At 26.6% G+C, this 24235-nt stretch overlaps 1 protein-coding gene across 1 annotated transcript; it reads left to right on the top strand.

Annotated features, from left to right (window-relative positions):
* Positions 1-5177: 5177 nt before the first annotated feature.
* LOC113557399 (fibulin-2-like) lies at positions 5178-24235 on the top strand. Its single transcript, XM_026962894.1, has 9 exons — positions 5178-5416; positions 6546-6711; positions 12300-12393; positions 13776-13959; positions 14735-14932; positions 15893-16015; positions 17266-17406; positions 21125-21343; positions 23686-24235. Exons 1-9 carry the CDS (start codon positions 5353-5355, stop codon positions 23787-23789), a joined length of 1293 nt encoding a protein of 430 aa, XP_026818695.1. The 5' UTR covers positions 5178-5352; the 3' UTR covers positions 23790-24235.

Here is a 24235-nt window from a genome sequence, read left to right on the forward strand (position 1 = left end):
TTATTATCGTAACGCACAATTATCACTAATGATAATATTTGATTTCAATATTGATTTTATATTATATTTTGTTTCTGCGATATTGGCCAAAACCCACTTTCGTTATAGTAATATATTTTATTATACTATATATGTCTATTTAGAACACAAAAAATACATAACACAAATACAATTTTTTTATTTAGTTACAACCATTAACTAAGATAGACTAACTTTTAAATCAAGTAAAAGTAAAATACCGTTATTGTTTTCATTAAAAATTGAACTTCAAATACTTGCAAAAAAAAAAAATCGCATCATTGTTTTTTTTTTTAATTTCTTTAAGAACAACCATGTACGATCTTATATTAAATTTAAAAGATTTTTGATTGAGGTTAAACATTTTTATCAATACCTATAAAAAACTAAACAAATTCGAAATGCCTAGAAATAGCTTAACATTAGATTAAACAATTTTAAAATAATACATAAATACATACATGGAAAAAGATACTTTAAATATAAGTTTTACTTTTTTTCTTACTTTCAAGTTTCTGCGAAAATGTTCTTTTGTATACCAACAAAACACATTTTTCACGTGCTCAAAGGATATTAAATTTTCTAATGATTAAGATAAAGTTACAGATTTATTACATATTATTTTATTAAGTAGACACACCTTTTTTTGTAATTATAATTTTTAAAATGTATATAGTCTGTTTTTTTTTAAATTTCTTATTATAACAGTTATAATCAAAACTTAATGAATTGTATAATTTTTAATAACTTCAATTTTTTCACGTGCCATTGAAATTTTATCAACGTGCCATAGGTTTGCCACCCCTAGGATAGACGATGTGCATTTGTGCAATCTCATTATCAACCACTGAGATAAATTAAGGTTTTTTTGAAAATAAATAAATTGTGATTTTCCGTAATTTATCAGTATGAAATCAGTTATGAAATATAAATCGGCTCATTAAACTCAATCAGCTTAGTAATAATATTAATATTTTTGTCAGTTGTATTATAGCACAGTTAGCAGACTGAAAATCATCTGCCTGGTACAAACCTATCTGTTATTACTTATTACGACTGCGCAGCCCGCAGATGATATTATAATATAGTGGGTACTTACCTACAATATATTTGGCATCTAAATATTTTAACATTCCTTGTTGTTGTTATTGTTATAAATTATAACTTATGATAACTTATATTATATTATAATAATTATAATCAAATCAATTTTCAAAAATATTTTGAGCTAATCGTAACACAAACACATTGACATTACCTAACCGTTTCATACAGATAATTCATTATACAGAGTGTAACAGAGAGAACTGACTTTTGAATTAACTTTTGTTCTAATTAATATTTTCAATTTTTTTTTTATTTATCATTAAGAGACCCTAGTGTTACATGTATAATTTAATCTTTTTTATGTTTATTTTTTAGTACTGAAAATAAAAAAAATTAAAATTTGTTAGGATACATTTAAAATAGCCAATTTGTGAATCTGGTTATAAGAACAATTTTGATGGTAAAAATATTTATCTAAGTCAAGTAGTTTATTTTTTAGAATTTTTTTAAAATATCAATATATTTTTATTAAATTATTTTGAAACGTAATCATTCTTTTAAAAATATGATTTTTGATTATTTGCTGACATGAGTATACTTCTTAAATTATTTACTCATAATATAATATTAACAATTCTTGTCATACGTTTAATTGGCATGATTTTTTTTTTCAATATCTGTTACACCCTGTATATTGAAAAATGTGGAGATAATTTTTGGACTTAATGTAAATGATATTTTCATACTTGGTAGTTTAGCAATCTTTTATTTTGTACATGGATCGAGTATATAATTCACATTGACCGATTTTATACTTTGACCTTAACACACATTACATTTATTATTTACTATTATATATATACGTATTGCAAATTATATTGATATAATAAAAACTATTTCCGTTAATATCAGTTTTTAAAGGATGTCTGCGTTAGATAATGACGGTGACTGTTTAGTGTCCGTAATATACATTATATATTTATACAAAACAGTATTATAAAACTGCACTTCCGATTTCTAATTTTGTAGTGTCAAATTGTTTAGATTAGTTTATTTATAGTTGAATACTCGTGTACCATGAGGCATATGTCTTCTGTGCCCTATATTATATATTATAATAGGTTTAATTTATTTCTAGGAAAAAATAATATTGTATGTTAATTTTTTCGGCCTACCGTTGATACGAAAAATACAGGCAGATTTATAATACGGTATTTTAATGACTTTTCAGTATGTGATTACAACTAACAATTAAATTATTAATATACTTTTAGTATATGCTTTATACATTGTAATATATTGTGTAAGTCTAACTGAACATTTTACTACTGGTATTTGTATAATACGTGATTTATTTTTAATCAGTGCACTTTCGTACGTAGTCTCGTTTACATGCTACTAAAAACTATATATCTAAAATAATATATTGCTCGATTAAACTTGGAAGTGTAGTTGGTCGGACCGATTTTGTGCCAATAAAAAGTTTATTACGTATTTATTTTTAATATTTAAAAAAGTTTTTGTTAGAAATTATAATAAAAATGCTGTTTTTACGACTATCGATAGTTGGGTTAAAATAAACAAATATTGAAAATAACTTTGTGGAAAATATAGTAAAATTGTTAAAGGGTCAATTTCAGATTAAAAATTAAACTTGTCCAACTTAAGTTGAAAACCTAACCTACTCTTTAGTCAGGTGATTAGGTCTAATTAATACTACATTGTAAGATGATCATTACAGTCCACTTATTGATATTTGAAAAGCACTTATTGGGGTATAACTGATAAATTAAATATAAGATTAAAAATAGAATTAGAATTTTATTTACATTTTCTCGATGGATGAAATTTTTCTATATATTGGCAAACTTAACAAATATTTTTTTTTTTTAATAACCGTAACTATATTTAAATATACATATACACAGTGTTCAAATTGGGAAAATAAGTAAAAGAGCTCATTCCAAGTATTTAAAAACTGCGTTCCCAGTGTACAATTACTTAACACAGACCCGTGGGGACTTCGCCTCCACCCCCCTTAACAACCTTAATTAAATTTTAAATGTGTACCACTTTTCAACTACACAGATATTTTAATTCTACCTTCATACTAGTCCACAGAATGGATATGCATAATAAATTATAGGCAAAGAATAGTAAATATGATATTATAATTAATTAACAAGCAAACTACAAAAAAAGAATATAGAAATGATAATAATAGTAATAAATTAATAAACTATTATCAAAAATAATTTTGATACTAAAAGTTGTAAAATTCGTTTTATAATAAATTGAAATCCATAATTTAATAAAAATTATTTTGGACATAAGTTTGTGCCGTCCCCCCGTTTCTGTGAAATAATAAAGTTGGAGTATGCAAAAAAAAAATAATAAAGAGCTCCGTCCCCTGCGCCCTCCCCACAATTCGAGCTCTACATATACATAATATACATATTATATATAATATTTAAGTATATCTATTTTCAGTGTCTATACAAAAATAAGCTGCTAATACAATTTATATTTTATTTATTATTTTATTGTAATACGAATTTCTATAATATAAGTAGGTCAACCAAACATTTTTAGTTGACTATAAGTATTAAAAGTATAATATTTAGTGCCAACAAAAGTTGAACGGGAAGTCGATCCGAAGTCGTTTAACGTCGAAGACTGGCTTGGCTCTTGCCAGCTTATTGTGTTTATACTTAAAATATGTATTATAATCGTGTTGAAGGAATTTGTCTTTTCTTGTTTATTTTTATGCGTGTGTTTGCGTTTTTTATGTTTTTATATTCATACTATACTCGTATATGTATATATACTATAATGTGTGTGTGAAAACACGATATTTGGACTTTATACTAACTTTGTGTTCGAGTATAAATCACGTCTGAATCAGCGTATCTATGAAAAAGTGGTAGGTATATACAAGTAAAAGTATCGTGTTCTACCGAATGAACTAGCCAGAAAAGTGTTACGACACCGCCATTTGTGTTTATTTTTTATCTGTCGATAGTACTATTCTTATTTGTCACTATTTTTACAATATATTTTTGTGTTTGCGATAATTACTTTTGTCAAATTGTCTTTATTTGTCTGAGCTATAAATTGTAAATATTCAGTTATTTATTTTTTCCTTTTTTTGAACCGAGATAAGTTAATTTGTTCTATTTAAATTGAAACTTTTGAAAGTAACACTCAAGTTTTAACGCGATTTTATCTGTTGTATATTTAGTAAACTTTACGAGTTAAACTAATATGTTAACATGCCAAACTTTGCATACATGTAACATGCATTCCCTATTTACTTGTATTATGTAAACCGTGTGTGCGTGCTAGACTAGAGTACCTACCATGGTACGGGACAAAGAGAATGTTCTATATTGTGCTACATTGAATGGTAACAAAATAAAATTCGGCGTAATACAATAGGTACTATAGTATTATGTTACTCATTCCAGTTTATATTCGTGAATCGTGGCGGCATTGTGGGTGAACATCGATATTATACGTCGTCCATCACTCTATCACGTGTATACAGGAAGATTGTTTTAGCGCATATACCCACGAGGCAATATCTAAGAAAATACTAGACATTTTTAATTTTTTTTAAACTATTTTATTTCCAAAGACATTATTATATTGCCAAGACGGCTGCAGGCTTACTATGAAATAAAAAAAAATCACCATGAGTAATTCTATTCTAAGTAGAACGGAGCATACGACGTATAATAGTTATTGATTAATAATCACAAGATTTACAATGATGACATTAACTGTTACACGCGAAAATGTATTAATACATTTTTTTTTTTTTTGTTTCTCACAGCATCTGTTCGTACGTCTTATACTTAGACATTCAACACATTGAAATTTCATACGTCGCATATTAATAAAAAAATAATAATAATATGTTTTATAGACTCTAGTCCGATGCAATAGTCGCACAGATAAACAATAATGTAATTTACCGCGTTATCATGCGTTGTATATACACACATACACACATATATATATATATATACTCAGAATCACTGCGCACCACATATATAAATATAATATAATGTCGTCTTACCGCGCATAATATTAATATTTATCGCGTAGAGAACTGAATATTATAATATTATTGGAAACAGCGTCGCCGCACCGTCCTTGCTGGTATACATTTAGTGTCCGATAGCGATTTTCGTCGGACGTCCGTCCGAAACAATACGGTATCGAATAACCGGCAGTCGTCGACCGTTTCGAAAAAAAAGTGTAATATTCTTAAAACGTTACGAAATGAAGACTACTACGACGTTGTTGGTTTTGACCAGCTTTTTCGTCGAATACTCGTTTTCGGCCTGTAAGTATTTTACGATATATTTCTACTCAATGCCTGCAGTGCAGGTACCTACATTGGCACCTAAAGATTTACGTGTCATCACGTTCACGTTGAAATTACTTAAAACGGAATCGCATTTCCAATATTAATTTTTGCGATGTCTATTGTCCATAGTATCGTTATTATATTGGCTCTCATGCATTATACATTTATACAATACAATTGAAGGTATCTACATAGTGCAATGTATCTACGTTATCCATTCGCTAGTCGAAGCCGAAGGATACACTAATATTTCAAATCAATTTTTAATAATAAAATACATTTTTACTAAACCATTAAGTTTTAATTACACAATCGCGTAAGCACACACAATTTCCTAATCATTTTGTGCAACTATCGCATAATACATCGATCGAATTGTTTTTGATTAATAAAATAAAAATTTAAAATTTAGATGGGACTTGAAACTTCCCCTTTCCAAGCTCAAAAGTATAAATTTCGTACTAAGCCTCCTCAAACAATATTTCTACTATACATCTATACGCCATAACTTATTTAATTTTTGCTGACTTTCTTATACTTATAGAAATTACAAAGCAAGCCAGCCCCGAGAATTTCAGGTATTTGTGCCACAAATGGCGTGTATACGTTTTTTATAGGCTAGGTGCTCCTTTCCACAATTATTCATTTCAATGCTCCACTCGTTTGAACTTTAAAAGTCAATTATAATAAATACGAACTTTTAGTTCAATATTTATACACAGCCTATTCAGAACGACATAATTTTCCTTAAAAAAATATTGTTTTTCTCCGCATTCAAAACAACCGCTAAAATAATAATAAAAATATATATCTAATCGATTTGTTGTTTTGTAATAATAATTTACTTATTTAGCAGTGTTATACAAACACTTAAAAGTTCAAAGGTCAAACCATAATATCGAATACGTTTTTTTTCGAAAACATAAAAATCTACTTTACCGGCAGGGTAATGAGTGTGTTCAGCTGGTTAAAAATATAGATCACTCCGTATACGGTTTTACTTTTATTGCAATTTAATATTTTAATAGCATTTGACTTTGTGCACCCCGCACCTGTTCATCACGGCGAATGCGTAATAATAATGATAATGTGTTCCATTATACAGGGGACTTGGAAAGCACGCTAAATCATTGTTGTAACACGGGAAAAACGTGGAGCGTGGAAAAAAAATCTTGCAATATCACTCTGTCGTTTCCTTTGTTCAACATCAACGTCGAACACAATACGATGTGCCTGACCACGGTCGGGGCGTGTTGTTTGCAATCGTTGAGGTATGTTAGCATTATTATTGTAGTAAAAACCTCTTCTTTTGAATTATTTTATTACTGTACAATAACGGATAGGTGATGTACAATAGGTATATATTGCCATTATTATTCTCGCGGATTTCGTCGCGAAAATGTGTTGTTTGAAAAACAGTCGCCCATTTTGAGCGAAACTCTACGATTTCTCGATAATACAATTTTAAAATACATACGTAATAAAAGCGTGTAATAAACCCGTTTAACTACAGATCGTAGCTGTATTCATACAATACTCGTATTTCAACAATTTAACTCTATTTTCTTTTTAGTTAGTTATTAAATTTTGTCAATATATTGATGAGTCTATAATATGTTGTTGTAATAATTATATGGGTGATAGAGATTAATTTTCATGTTTTTCAAAAATCGTTAAAAATATAAAGTTAAGTGATTTTGAAATGTGTTTCAGAAGTTTTCCAACGAGATTAGGTGAAATAATTTAATAAAATCATTTGCTGTAGCAAAATTATGTAAACAAAAATATGCCTGCATAAAAACAGCCATTATAACAGTGATAGTTTTGTTTCCACGTATATCATCTTAAATACGTCCCTAATTCCATTTTTATGCATTCCTTCAAATTCTACATGTATGAGTGGAGTGAATATATTGATCTTATAATATTGTGTGCTTTAGTTGTAACACTACATAATATTAGGCACGGTTTTATTATATCTCAAATTTTGTAGGTCATTTATAAATGAAAAATAATAATTTTAGTTATTTAGTTGTAATTCGAAAATATTATTCGTGGGTAACTTTTACGTAAATTATTATATTTTATAAATATTTATATGTATAATATATAAATTAATGTAAGTATATACCTATTACATGTGTTATATTTATAAATATATAAATATAAAAGTGTGCACACAATTACATTTTTAAAAAATTTGATGAATATAATATATTATAGAATGAATGGTTCAGTCTACTGTATTATTCATACCAAATAAATTAATTTAGTAACAATATCATTAAATATATTTTGTAATATATCTACATTGACAGTGACAGACTGTTTTAGCTCAGAATCATATTTTTCGTATGCAATAAATCATCATTAAATTCAAATTTAACACATACATACATAACAGTAACTTACTCAATGACAAGTTACACTTAAAATCTACTGTTTAAAATTAATCTACATATTTTGAAAATGTCATTGGGTATAATAAAAATTATAATACACTTATAAGTTGTAAGTATTCATGAATAATGTTTTTGAATTATTACAAAATAAATAACATTGTTATTCTTTGTTTAATTTATATATCTTATTAAATATTAGATTCCAATTTAAACTTCAAATGTGAATAAAAAAAATTGTACTTATCTACATATTTTTCATTTATTTTTGGTATTAATATGACTAACTTTGTTTAGTACCTAGTACTAAGGAATTTTGTACTATATTTTAAAGTTTTAGCTATATAATTTAAAATACAAATATTTTATACATTTTTAATTAGAAAATAATTTATAAATGTTTGAGATTTTGATGAATTTTTTCAATATTTTAACTTCCAATGCTCATACATAATTGTGGATATATACATTTAATATTTGTAAATAACCATTAAAAATACTTTGTATTAAATTGTCAAGCTCTTTGGCTGAGTAAAACATTTTTATTAGCAATATTTGAAAAAAATATTAATATAAATTAACAATTTCTCATGTCTATAAATTGTTTTAAAAGAGTCGAAATATTTTTAAAATTATATACGAGTATAATATATATAAAATTATATTATAAATATTTGGTAAAAATTTAAAGTATCTAAGATTATTTGTTTTTAAGTAACTACAAAAAAAATAATTAAAATAATAATAAATCGGTTATAATTATTAGCAAATACTAGTTTCGTTTAAATTTTTTTTTAATTTTTCTGGTTATTTTGAAAACAACTACATTTTTTTAATTATTTAAGGTTATTTAAAAATGTTAAAATTTTCGCAAATTCTAAACGATTATAATGAACGTTGTATTGGGAATAAATGGAAAAAACTCAACGTCTTGCCCTTCAAAATATTGATAAATTTTAATTTTATCATAGGTATATTTACTCTTGAACCGAAATTGAGCGAGTTCTACTCAGACTGCGTATTGCGTGTTGTCTATGTTACGCGTGGGCTAGAGAGAGAAAACTAACAGTGCGCTGACATCCTCTTAAGATACTCGCTTATTTAATTATCAGTATATTTAGTTTAAGTGTTAATACCTTTTACACCAGTTGTAGGAAACCGGATAATACAATGAGTGTATACCTAAATAATAAATAATATTTAATGTCAATTTTAAAAGTCAATTTAAGCCTACCTCGTTTGTAAAATAATTATGCAAATCAAAACTGTATATCGTTTTTAAAAGTGATATAAATTATTTATTACATTGCTGTGGATTATCGTCTTATTGCTTCGTTGTTATAACGTGTGTTCATATATTTTGTGTCAGTAAAAACCAAGTTAAATCTTGATTAAATAGCCCCTAGTCCGTTTTAGAAGGTATTATATTATATATGTAAAAAATAATTTATGCAAAATGCCCAAATATAATACATGAATAGATGTTATTACCAGTGGATTAACATATACGATGACGTCCATGAAGTTTGCGGTACGATGGGTAAAGGCTAAAGGTTCAATAAGGCTATAAAAAAAGGTCTCATCACATTAAAAGTATAATTATTACAATTTTAATAATACTATCGAACAATAATCACTATTTGATTTATTATTATGATTATTATTTTTTTCTGTAACTAATAATCTGAATTTATAAATTAATTGAATATATTGAAATCAACGAGTGTAAGTAGATTAGTCGCTTAGTATTATACTTTAAATTGAACATGAACAGAAGGTGAATTTTGATCAATTGATTTATGCATTTTTAAAAACAAAAGCTAGAAAGAAGCAATTTTAAAAATATTTTACAATATAACTTAAGTAATGAAAGTGTATAATATAATTTAAGACACTTATAAACTATAATTAATACTCAATGTATTTTGATTTTTTTTTTTTAATTTATGATTTTTGTGACATTACAAAAAAAATATTATAATACAATATAGATTTATAAAAATGCATAAATATTAGAACTTACTGCCTACTGGTTTTGTTTTGATACAGGTATTTTAAATTCTAATTACGCTACTGATTATTATAAAGTTTAAAAAAATATATGCCTTGGTAACATTCCTTGTTACCAAAAAAAACCACAATAATTATTATGTTATTATTGCCAATATCCGATATACTTTATAACTGATATAGGCATGCTGCTTGACATTCGTCAATTTTATCAGTGAAAGCAATATGCCAGTGCGTTATTGCAGTAATATCAATCACTATCACATACAGAGTAGGGTAGGTCACTACTTATTAAATTATATTATTAGACATTAGTAAAAAATAATTTCTGTAGGTAATCATTAAAAAAATAATTTCTAATAACAATGAGGATTAAGTAATTATTATATTAATATTAGTAGACACTCTTATAAACGCCATTAATTCCATATAAAAAAATGACACCATCAAATATATTAATACAAGATCACGATTGTTTGAGTGAAGCTCCGTTACCACTATTATAATGTTTATTACTAGGGACCGGATTTATATGCACAAAAATCCTCAAAGTATGCTTCTAAAAATGCTGTAATATGTTATAACTTATAAAATATGTACTTACGAATAATATGCACTTAAAATTTTGTTTAAAATTATATAAAAATATATAAAATGTATTAATATGTAAATGTATTATGTAAAACTATGTAAAAATATTTATTAATTAGTACGGTATTAAAAAAAGTATAAAAAAGTTTTTAAAGTATTTTGTCGTCTTCGTCGCCATTTAACATTCTGTATTAAATCTTTAAAGTATTAGCTCACATTAATAAAAACTGGAAACAAAAATTGAATTCATATTTTACTTTATTGCATTGGATGATCAGAAAAGTTCCTTAATGTGTTCAAACGTATGTTATGTGGCTGTGAACGTGAAAATACGACAAAAAACGAATATATGTTATAAATAATAATGTACACTATAAAACTACAAATATGCATTCAATATACATTTAAAAAAAATGTAAAAATTTTAAAATCTGCAAAATAAAATTAGTGTTATTTTAATAAGAATGATCTGAATCGGGGACAATGTTCATCAGATTTCAAAAAGCTTATTTCAATACATATATGCATTTACGTATAAATCCGGTCCCTACTTATTACCAATTAATTTAAAAATTGTTATTTAAGGTTTTCATTTAAATATGTTATTTAGCGTTTATAGTTATTATTTCCCAGTTATTCTATAAATTTAGATCATTTGATCAGCTTTAATATGTACCACGTATATAATATTATCACATTTTATAAATTTTCATTTGTCAAAACAAATTTCAAACTCTTTATGCATTGAAAATCGAATGACAATTAATATTCGGTTTTAAAAGGATCAAACAATGATTGCGTGATCTGTACACGCAAACAAAACCAAATATTACGTTATTTAAAGTATTTAGTAAAGTCGAAAACGATTGTTAAACTGTCGTGTTGTCGTTATGATTTCGCTGGTGCAATCAGTAGAGCCATCTCGCTGTTGACGGCGTAAACTGTTGATAGAGTGACTGAAATATAATATAAAATAATAATATACAATATAATCGATGCAAAAACGATATTAATAAATCTATAAACGGGTCTTTCGTTCACTATTTTTTATACATCTACAGCGTAGTATTTAGAATTTTTAAAAACCACATTGCTTTAACTGTTTTAAGTTTTTTCCGTAATTTTCTATACACAACATAAAAAATAGCTTTTTGAAACTATTATTCATGTACTGCTACGTACTACTTCTAAAGTGTTTATTTAAATAAACCAATAATTTTTCAATCTACACACTTTTTGATCATCTAAAATATTTATTATCAGCGTTTGAAGTGTAATGTTTACCTAACCAGTCTTGATACACATTCATTAATTTTTTCATCGCACCAATGTGTTATCGACCATACAAACATTTAATTGCTAGTAAAGTTTAAAGTAAAAAAGACGATAGCCTTTCAATGTAAAACACAAAAATAATCTACATACTCTACGACTCGCGGATCTTTAAAATGTGCTCAAGCACTCTAAGCTCACCTAATTTTTACTAATGAACATTAATACTGAATACACCACTAATTAATATCTTTTTTTGTTTTATACTGACCGATAACAAATAAGTATCACATTGAAATTTCAAAAAGAGTAACGAAAAATAGAAATAGTAATGTGCTTTAGCTGCTGGTTAAAGCTATTTTTTGCGGACAGTTGAGATTAATCATTACCCATAGTAATAATAATAGTTTTATTATTCTAGGCACAGTAGACGCCTGAAATCAGATTAAATAATAGACATTAGTGTATAATGTAGTAGCAAACATTCTAAACTCTAAAACAACGCGGTGTCAAACACAATAATCCATTAAATAAAAACTAAATTTAATGTTATTTTAAAATTAGAGATTTATTGTTATAAATTATAGAGAAATACGATGCAACGAGGGAAAACAAGTCGGGCTAGAAAATGGAATTTGTAGCGAAAAAACACAAACAGGAAAAAATCAAGTTGATTTTATGGTACGTATACACCTTTTATATTATTTATAAATATTAATATTATTAATAAAGGTGCTTATTAATTACTATTATTACTACTTTTTACTATTCAGTGTATTGATGTTATAAGGTTATAACGGAGTTTTTCTCTTTTGTATGGCTCTGTGCGACTAACAAGCGTAGGGCGTGTGTTTTAATAGAATAAAGCAATATAATATAATAAGTTTCATATCACATACATATTGTGCTTAGTTTACTAAGGGTAAGTGTACCCTCCTAAAGCCGTCGCTGATATTAATATATTATTAGATATTACTTACGTAGTTACGTTAAATTTGGATACAAAATATAATCTGCTACTATTATACCCAATTTTACTTTCTTGATTTTTAATCATGTAAATATGTTAATTGAATTGAAAAAAGTCTGAATTTTTAAAACTTCATGAATTTGTGTTCAATAGGAAAATGATAAAAATGTAACTCAGTTGAAATGAGTAGGTGAATAATTAAGCTAACTTTAACATAAAATATTAATGATATCACACCTAAGCGGTATAACGATTTAAATCCACAAAAACGTTTGAACTCGGCGTGAACAGTCCCAAATTTCTATTTTTTTACTTCCAAAACTACTATGGCTGAAAATTTGAATGATAGCTCATTAAAAAGGGATTATCAAGTAGATACAAATTGTGAGATTAAACATTTTTAGATTTTTCACAGTTAAAAAAAATAGTTATTTTTTGCTAGATTTTCATTTAGTGTGATAGATAGCGTTCCCGAAACTGGAGAACGGATTTTATTATTTGAGGTCTTGTTAGATTCACATTGGCTAGGAGAAGTGCAGACGCCCAATAAAATGTGTTTTAATTTTTTTTGAAGCTCTGTAGTGAATTAACTATAAAAGATGAAGTTCTGAAAATCTTCACTGCACTTATCCTAGCCAACGTGAATCTAACAGAACCCCAAACAACAAAATCCGCTCTTCGGTTTAAGATATATATCTCACTAAATGAAAATGAAAATAAAATACATTATATGTACGCGTTAGTTATTACATACAATTAATAAATTTCTAAAAATTGAAAATCAAGAAAGTTTTCATGCCGATATCTGACTTGGCAAGTGTTTTTACTATGTATAATCACTATAACCACCGTAGTTATACTATAATAAAATTGAGCTAATCTGTTGATGTGCGTAGTATTATTTACTTAATATACAAATAATATGTTTGTAGTACGACATTTGTATATAATTAAGTAATAAATATACAGAATAATGCATCATCGTACCAGTACTACGTGTTGCATCTTACATTTAAAATATTATATTGATGTCTTAATTTTAATTACGTCATACATACTATGTTTGTGATTTATAATTACTTACTATGAATAGATATGCTGTGAAATATGTAAACTCGGCGTTGTTGTCGGTTCAACAAAAACGATATGTCAATCAACTACGCCATTGCTTCACAATCATCAATGGGGTGAAGTTTATCAGTCATGCTGTAGTGTAGCTTCCTCAAAAGTAAAATCGATTTCGACCGAAACTAAAAAAAACTTTATGACAGCTGCTGGTCAGTTAAATTTGTGTATTTTTTATTTAACTTGTATTATTTTAAATTAAAATAATAACTTATTTCTGGATAAATTAATGATAATTTAATCAATGTTTTTCAGATCGAGTTATCTATTAAAAATTTCTCGTTTCAAACTTAGAAACTAAATTCTATTTTGAAGTCAAAATTTTTCAACTTTAAATTATATTTTGTAATTTTTCATTAGACAATAACTTATAATATATTAATATAATAGGCTTTTTAGTGATACCTAGCTAGTAATTATTAATTGTAATGTGTAACTAGTACATACGTATACAAATTTAACTGTAGCATTTATTAATATTGCACGTTTGTTCATCTAATATTTTAACACAAATTTAAATGATAATTTCTCGAAAAAAGTCTATAGGTATTATACTATAGGACTTAGGTAATCACATTAAGCTAGTATTATAGTTGGATTTAATTTCCAACTTTTTTCTAAATTAAAATCAACAAACTAAGAATTACATGTACTTATTTAATTAAAAATATTGAAAGGAGGTCTTATAAATATATATATGTCATACTATTCACTTGATAAATTTAAAATTAAAAAACTTTTTTCTTATTATGTTTTTTTCATACCAGATTATTTATCTACAACTGGTAGAAACTTTTGTTATCAATTATCTGAAACACTTGTTGAATTAATTTCCAATATACTTATATGTCCTACTTGAAAACTTAGATTATTAAATTATTATATTTATTTCTTTGTTGGATATTTATTCAATTTATGTATATACAGAGAAAAATCCTTGTACTGATGGAACACATAGTTGCACGTCTAGTGAAATATGTATAAATACATCAAATGGATATGAATGTCAATCATACTTACAACCATCAATGATGTCGATGATTCCAGAAAAGTTAACTATGTATAATAAAAAACCAATTTGTGACCCTGGATACGTTTATAATGTGTATGAACAAAAATGCAAAGGTAATTTTGAAAATTCATTGTATATAATTAAGATAAATTATATGGGAAATCTAAAATAGGCAGTTGCAATGGTCTAGTTGAAAAACGAACTAATGGACTTAGTGGTACACTATTTATCTCATATTAATTTTAAGGACAATAATTAATATATTTATTTATTTGATGATTAAAACTACGAACACAAAATATAATATAAAAGGTTGTCATTTTAAAATCTAAAGTTGATATTGAAATCATTAACAAGTACACGTCTGAAAATTTACTAGTATAATGAGCGTTCACTGTGATAAATTATAATAAATTATAATGCACCTATACTTAAAAAAATATAAATACTTATAAATGTGGTTATAGGTGTATAATTGGTGTACGTGTCAGTTTGATTAGTTATTATATTTTATAATATTTGGTAAAAGTTAATAATAATTTAGTTAAATTAGATTGGATTAATGATAATGATAATAATGATATTAATGATAATAAAATGATAATATTAATTCGTTATTAATTGTTCAATATTATTTATACAATTGGAGCAAAAAAATACACATTTATTTTTAAAAAACGTGCAGGTATCTATAATTAATATAATTATTAAGGAATCTAATATACAGCGATGTTATGCAAAGTAACATATCGTATAAGGTCAATATAAATTATTTTTTTTTTGAAAATAGTATAATAGAATATGTTTAAAACAAATTTTGACATATAATAATTGAAAGAGTCTCAGTTGGAGTTTAGCCTAAACATTGTAAGATTTAGAGTATTGTCCTAAATATATTAATCATTCTAGATCTAACTTGTATAAATAATTTAAAACATATTAGATAATTCAGTATTGCGATCTGTGCGGAATAAATAAATACATTTTTTAATAAGATACAGAGTGTTAACATTTAGTAGTCAATGATATGTATTTAAATTATACCTATGCAATGAATGCAATTTATTTTATAGATATAGATGAATGTTCTCAACGACCCTGCGATATAAATGAAGTGTGCATAAATTCACCGGGAAGCTACAAATGTCATTGTAAAAGTGGTTATCAATTGGACAAAGTAACTAATGCGTGCACAGGTAATATATTTTTTACTTTGGTTTATCAATCAGTATATTAATCTATATACCTTTTAATAATATATCTATTATAATAATATACTTTTAAATCTAATCAGAGAAAAAATGTTTTCAAACTATTAAATTAGTTATTATTTATTTAGGATTTCTAAATAGGAATTAATTTTGGAAATTCGTTACTTAATATAAACCTCGATCTAACTTTATTTTTACAGATTATCTAATAGGAATATATTTACACATGTTTGATTACTTCATTTATCTATACTAAATATTATAAGTTGTAAATAACAATTGTACTTGAATAGTAAATATATATATTATATTTTCCCTATAAATAATAGGCAATATTGAAGTTTAATAAAATATATAAAAATAAAATAAAATAGGTAGGTACTTGTGAAACAGGGAGCTTGAAATTCCTTGCATGGCTTACACCAACCCTTAATTTGCCACTGACCACTGTTATATTATATGTATTATACTATACTGTACGTGTTACAAACAATTCAAGTAAGTAAAGTTAGAGTTTGGGCTTTTACTAAATTTTTTTTTCAATTTATATAGAGATACAGTAAAAGCTGGTTGATCCACAACAGATAATTATAATATGATATTAAAATAATGTACAGTAAAAATTTAAAATAAAAAACTAAGTTATATACTATATTAAATAGAATTATACATTTGTTTAGTTTATACGATTGTGTTTACAACATTATTTATAGAAATTAATTATTAGTTACATATTTGATATTGAAAAACCAATTTATTTTTGTGGTAAAAAATGTATTTCTTTATTGTGTATTCTGAATTGCTTTGATTGTCGGGTGGGTAAAGATTTTTTATTTGCAATCGACAGAAACAATATAATAATGTAGACAATAATTTTATTTGATATTATGTAACTTGGTTTTTAATTTTTATTATCGGTAAATAATAATTACCTATATCAATATTATTATTATTTTATTACCGATCAGTTAACTTTTACTGTCACGATTTGTAACTAAAAATATCACAAATTGAACATTTTTAGTATAAAATTCAGAGTAAAATTATTATATTGTTCAGCTTTTACTAAGTGCGATTAAGACACGATGTATATAATGTATATGAATGTATAATACTATAAAATATAATAATTATTTATATATATTATTTAATTTACCTATTACCTATAATTTAATTATTAGATAATTGGCATGTCAAGGTAATATATAGTAATTATTTGATTTTCGTTGTTTCAGATATAAACGAATGTCAATTAAATTTACACACGTGTCAAGAATCTCAGCGATGTGACAACACGGCCGGTTCGTTTCAATGTATCCGTTTCACTGGATGCGGAACAGGGTACACGCTAGACGTCGAATCCGCTACATGCATAGGTCAGATTGTGGTTAATTACGTTACGATAATTGTTGAGTAAGGTCAATAAAATAGTTTTTCCACGGAATATTGTCCAGTCGGATCAATTAACGTCATACAAAACATTTGGATTAGTAAAACGTATTTCCATTGTTATAATATTATAATATACATAATCAATGGTATTGCGTATACTATGTCGTAATATTATTTAATTATTTCTCGTTTTGTCAGCCGTAGTCACTTATCAGTTCTGTGAAAAACTTAAAAATAATTTATGACCTCTGCATTGAACATTTTTTTTCAAACTAGAGTGAATGTTTTTCCTTGGATGGAGGGGGGAGATCTACATTCTTTTAGTAGATAATTGTAAACTTGATCACTTGTAAAACTTTAACTCTATTATAAGAACACAATTATTCGTAATACTATAGTTGGATTACTATTAAATCATAAATATTGAAAAAAGTTAGTGAAATAAATTTCTGGGAATCCTCTTCACTTACGCCCCTGTTCCCTATTATTATAGTATTATTGAATTATGTAAGTAAGAGAGACAACCAGACAATACAATTTTAAAAATATCTCAACTCTGAAATTGCTATGGAAATTTTATTCTTATTTCAAAGTCTCAAGAAGAAGGATTAATGATTTATTCATTGATAAATGTTCACCGATATTTTTGATTCAGTGTGATGTGTTAAATTTATCGGTTAGACTCGTGTGTTTGCATTTATAAACATATAAATATATAATACTATATGCGATATTTTTTTGAAAAATTGATTTAACACTACCCAGTACCGCGCTACTAATAAAAATATAAATTACCTATAGTACTCAACTTAGGTGATAATAGACAACCAGATTTTTGTAATTATTTTATGATTTTTTCACACAATATATTTAATATATCCTGAAAGAATGGGTACCTACACAATGCATTAAAAGACGTTCACGTGTCATGGTTCAATAATAGAATTAAGAAATATAAAATATGAAAGAAGAATATCAATGCGTTATATAGAATGTAGCAAAAGAAAACTGATAGGTGTAATTAATAAAGAATGTGCTAAATTATATTTTGTACATTGTTAAAACTTGTTTCTTAGATGAGACTTGTTTTTTAAATTTAAATATTATTCATGATTATTATGTATTAAAATTTAAAATAAATATTATTAAGCTAAATACAGTAAAAATACAAAAGATACTCTGATTATATCAATTTTGCATTACAATAATTCTAAAAAAAGAGAGAAAATAGGTAATAACTTTATATTATAGGTACGCCTCTACAATAGGAGTCGAGTATATCTTGTCATTGATTCTGTAGTAATGAAGGTATGTGTTAAATTTGAATGCAATAATATATCATTATAACGTTTATAAAAAAAATAAATGACTCCAAAAATTATAAAATTTATTTTTGGGAAATCTTGTATTTTGATAACAAATCTTAGATATGAAAAATACATTTTTATATATTTCTAACCTCAAAATGATTTTAAATTATCAAGTTTTTACGAAAAATTCTAATTTTAAACAAAAACGAATGTTGTGAATTATTACTTTCGATATTTTTTTAAGGATTTTTATTTGACAATAAACCAATATTCATAAAAAATTTAAAAATTAAAAAAAAACCATAAATATTTATTGTTTATAAATAGCTTATTTATATTATGTATATAAAATGCTAACATATACATTTGAGGAAAATTTCAAGTATTTATATGGTTATTTATTTTAGAGTTACATAAAATAAAACAAATTTGAAACTAGTTTTTTGTAAAAATTCTCATTTTTTCTTAATATCTTGTAAATTTTTCGTGGTGATCTTGAAAAATAGTGTAAGTTTTTAATTTTAAAAGGCTCTCTAAATTACAAACTAAATCCAAATTTTTGTCATAAATCACCGTCAAAAATAAAAAAATCAAAGCAATTTTTCAACTATTTATCGTAAAAAAAAAAAAAAAACATCATCAATCAGTAGTCAACACACTCATCATTCCGCTCAGAATCTAAAAGCTATTGTTCAGTTAGTCAATTACATTTAGTCGGTCATTTAGGCTACACTCAGTAGGTACGCGGGAAAGGGTTTGTCTATGGCCGTGTGCTGAATCGGTGTCGCGGCAAAGCCTGAATTATATACTCGTAATAATACGGACGTCTGTCCGTAGGTATACGTAATCGCGATCGAGCGAATTAAAATAGCCGAATAGTGAAGCGCGTTATTGTGCTTATGCTTAATTGGATTAACGAGTGGACGCTGACGATAATATGATGCGGCGTGTGGGCGCGCGCGGTTAATCAACGGCTCCAACGCTGAGTCGGGTCGTATTCCGTATTAAATGGTACTTTAGTAGACGCGTTTCATCCGTTCGTGGATTTATTTGTCAATGGCCTTTTACACGGGCTTGTGCAATAGCAGAGAGTAGAATCAGTGTGGGTAGATAGGTATTATTGTTACGGCTTACAATCGTAAGCCGTCGTCGATATAAACAACGTTAGTACTAATTGCTGCCTGCAGTGTAGTAAAAATTACTTAAAAAGTATTGTTCAATTGTATTATTTTATGTCTTTACATGTACCTATATTATATTCAAAGATTTATAGAAGTAATCTAGATAAATTTTAATAATTTTTTTTTCATTTTTTGTAATTCTTATTTACCCAGAGACCTACGTGGTATGCTTTGTTACACAGAGTTATGTGACTTAAATTTAAATTATTAACAAAATAGTAAGTATTTAAAAATGATTATTAATATATTTTTGTAGCTCCTGTACTTATGAGGGAACTTGTTTGATGTTAATCATTATATTTAATTATTCATTAACTGATAATAATATATAATATTTGTTAACACAATTTTTTTTATTAAACCAATAATTTATTACATTTCACATAACGTGTTGTTTTTAAATTTCTAAAATTAGTATCCATTATAATATGTAAAAATATACAATTTTGGCGGTGATCGTTTATTTCGTAATAGTTATAAATATTTCAAATTAATTCAATAGAAAATGATTTAAAAAGGGAATTATTTAATAAAGTAAAATAGTATTTAAAATGTACTTAACATTTTTTTTGATATAAGTATAGTATATTATATTTTAAAATACGTATTAATACTTGAAAAGTATTTGATTAATACCATTACTCAAATATTTCATGATACTGGTTGTTGGTAGAACATGGTGAACCTTATATTCTATATATAAAACAGCAAACCTATATTTTTATTTACCACATATTTTCTGACAACATTATTATTGAACTTTTAAGTCCCAGAATAAATTAAATTAACTGATCAAAATTAGTTTCACATACTTTCTAGTTAATAATAATATGATAGTTATTAATTAGATGTACACGTAAATACAATAATAATGACAGTATACTAGTATAATATAATATAATTACAAGAACGGAAGACAGGAACGAGAGTTAACTTATCTACTACTTTTTTTTTTACAGGACGAAATTTATTACTTTAGAAATGTAGGAACACTAATTATTGCAGACCTCATTTACCTAGTCCGTTTAATACTATAATTAATCATTCGAGTAATAGTGAATTTTAACAAAAAAGACTCTACTTTTTTTTGTGCATTGCGTTGTAATGCGACTTATTATTTTTTACGTCTATATTATTGAGAATTAATGTTTAATATAATATTATATTGTTTATATAAAAACGTTTGCTGAAAATATGTTTCGTACCTGCAGATGACGACGAATGTGCACTGAAGACGGACACCTGTGGCGTTTTAGGCCCTGATTGGATCTGCAGAAATACCCAAGGTTCGTTTCGATGCGATAAGAAACGTTGCGTGGGACCGAATTGCCGAGTACTTCAAGGAAGCTACAACAACACGAATCAGATCAACCGGAACAGCGCTAAATGTCTTCGTGGTTATGAAATGGATCAAAACAATAAGTGCTCAGGTAATTATTTTGATTATTATTATTATTTTTTTTTTCGATGGAGGGGGACGCACATGTTTTTTGAACAAATCTCATTATAAACTATACACCATAATGCGTACATATAGGTGTACAACTATTTTTTTTTTTTTAACTATTTTCATTATTAGAAATTTAGTTATTTTAGATTTGGGTTAAAAAGTCCCGTAAAGACTTCGATATTTATCAATTGGTTCAAACCAGTGTCTAGACTTTTTTAGAAACATATATCTATAGATAAAAATATTATCATCTTATTTTATCTCACCTGGATAAAAATTTCTAAATTTCTATTTAAAAAAAAACCCTGGCTACGCCTCTCTTAATAGACGAGATAGTATTTTTTGCGATATTGTTGCGTTATTTTCGAACGCTTAGCTGAAAAGTCGGTTATGCAGTATACGTATAGGTCGAGATACGATCGTATATTGTTGGTTAAACAATTTTTTGTGGTTCCATCAAAACTTTCGAGATCAGTTTTTATTTTTACATACCGCAACTGGTGTAGTGCGATAAATTTTTGTCACATATATACGTTTCTGTGTGGCACATTACACATGCGAAATATTTGGATACTACTAAGAACGAAGATGTAGAAGTAAAACGTTTTATAGAAGTACGAAATAAACGAAATCCCTATCGTAACCTTGTTTTTGCTCATACCTACTCTTCTGTTATTTTAACTGACTTAACGGTGGGCGTTCGGAACTTTCACCTTTTTCGTATTCCCACCCTCTGGACGTGGATGTTATCCAATTTCCGGGAGTTATTCGTTTCTCCTCTTCGTTAGATTAGGTGTGACGCGTCTAGGACTCGGTGTTTGGTTACGTCTTGTCAACCATATGGTCTGCACTGGACGCACGTGCCTTACTCGTGGACTTCTGCAATTTGTGCAGGCACCGCTGTGTCGTTGTTCGATCATTTTTGTGTGATGCCCATCGTTAGTCGTGCCGCGAGTGCGTTAGTCCATCATCCGTCTTTCTTAGATTACATTATGTAGGTACGTATTATGCGTATAACCAACCACGTGTGTATTTAGTGCGCAATTTCGATTCCGGTTATCGTGTCGAACCGTAGTTGGTGAGCACCATGTTTGTCGCCGATTGTGACCGGCTGTGTGTCTGTGCGTATCGCCGAGTGCGACTTTTTCATTGCCATAACAGCAACCAAATTCAAATCGTAACTGTTACAAGTGTGTTTTATACACTTCCACCAACACATTATGTTCAGCTGTTGACGCAGTGCCGTCCCTGTTATAAAACCACCGTATCTCTTGCCGTTGATATTATACATTTGTCATCATACGTTTATGCGATAGTATTATAGTATACACTCCCCCATGGATTTTGTTTTTTACTTGGATTAAACAATTTATGATGGTGAACAAGGCTGGGCAAGTTAACGATTTTTTTTTAACTCGTTAAGTTAAGTTATTTTAAAAATAATTAATTTAAATTAAGTTAAAAGTTACTCGTATTTATTTCGTTAACTCGTTAAGTTAAAATTTTCTAATTTGAAAAAATAAAAAATTCCAGACACATCAAAGTACCAACTAGCTATCAAAAAACCTGATTTTCTAAAATAAATCCTAAAATTTTGAACTATTCTATTCTTGCATAATTCTTTAAACAAAAATTAATATTATTTAGATACTTTTGAATAAAATTTACTTAAAGTTAACACGTTAATCTTAAAAAAAAGTAACGAGTTAATTAACTTAACATTTTAACTTAATTTTAATTTTTAATTCGTTAATGCCTTGATGGTGAACTACATTAATAAAAAATATAATTTTTAATAGTGACGATTATCCAAAAACCTAGGACTCGGTCATACATTTCAGTTCAAAAAATCGTAAAAAATTTATAACAGAAACGTTCAAAATGTTAAAAATATAATTTGCTAAAAACTTTGTCTTGTACCCTGATTAGATTGTCATTAGAATTAGGTTCACTTATTTGGTCTCAAAATCTTTTCGCTTAAAACCAGGAGTTAGAAAATGCCCAACATATATTTTTAAAAATACTTGGTTATTAGTTTTGTTACTAAAACACCTATGTCTAGTTAATCCATTAGTGTATTGAAGAATTTATCGGTCTACTAACACTCGAGCTTAGAAGAAAAATTATTAAAATTATTTTCATATATATATTGTTGAATAATAAAAATATTGTCCACAGATGCTGGGCCTAATAGGTATCAGAGTTCCTACTTTTTTTATTTTAGAAATAAAGATTCATTTTTTATTTTAATTTGAGTTTTAATTTTAAGTTTACTGGTTTTAACTGTATAATGATGTGTTGATGAATTTCATTATTCCACAGACATAAACGAATGCAGATTAGCAAATCGGTGTATGGCAAACGAAGTGTGTATCAACACGAATGGAAGTTACTACTGTTTACCAAGGTCGAAAAATTCTCTGTGAATGTAAAGTAAAATAATTTATGTTATATAAGTATACCTACTAATGAATTGTTTGTATATTAAAAGTGAACTGTTTTAAGTACTTATGTTTAGTTTTTTAAAATTTTGTCTATGATTAATATTACCAATAACGCTAATTGAAATTACTATTATTCGAGTATTTTTCAAATTATTTAATACAGCATACAGAAACTGCGTAACCACTAAGACAAGAATTTGTTTATGACCAAAAAATGTATTATTTAATTGAAGTCATTAGTCGTATGCATTTTCTTTTATTAATACCATATAAAGCATATAAATGTTTTTACATTGCTATTGAATATTTTAAGTCAATTTTAGTATTTAGTTTCGAATTCTAATCTAATAAATAATAATACATTTGATGATAATTGTATAATTGAACTTCACAATAGACAATCTTGGTTAATAGCCAGTAGCCACTAA

This window comes from Rhopalosiphum maidis, chromosome 3 (assembly GCF_003676215.2).
Source record: "Rhopalosiphum maidis isolate BTI-1 chromosome 3, ASM367621v3, whole genome shotgun sequence".
NCBI classification, from domain to species: Eukaryota; Metazoa; Arthropoda; class Insecta; order Hemiptera; family Aphididae; genus Rhopalosiphum; species Rhopalosiphum maidis.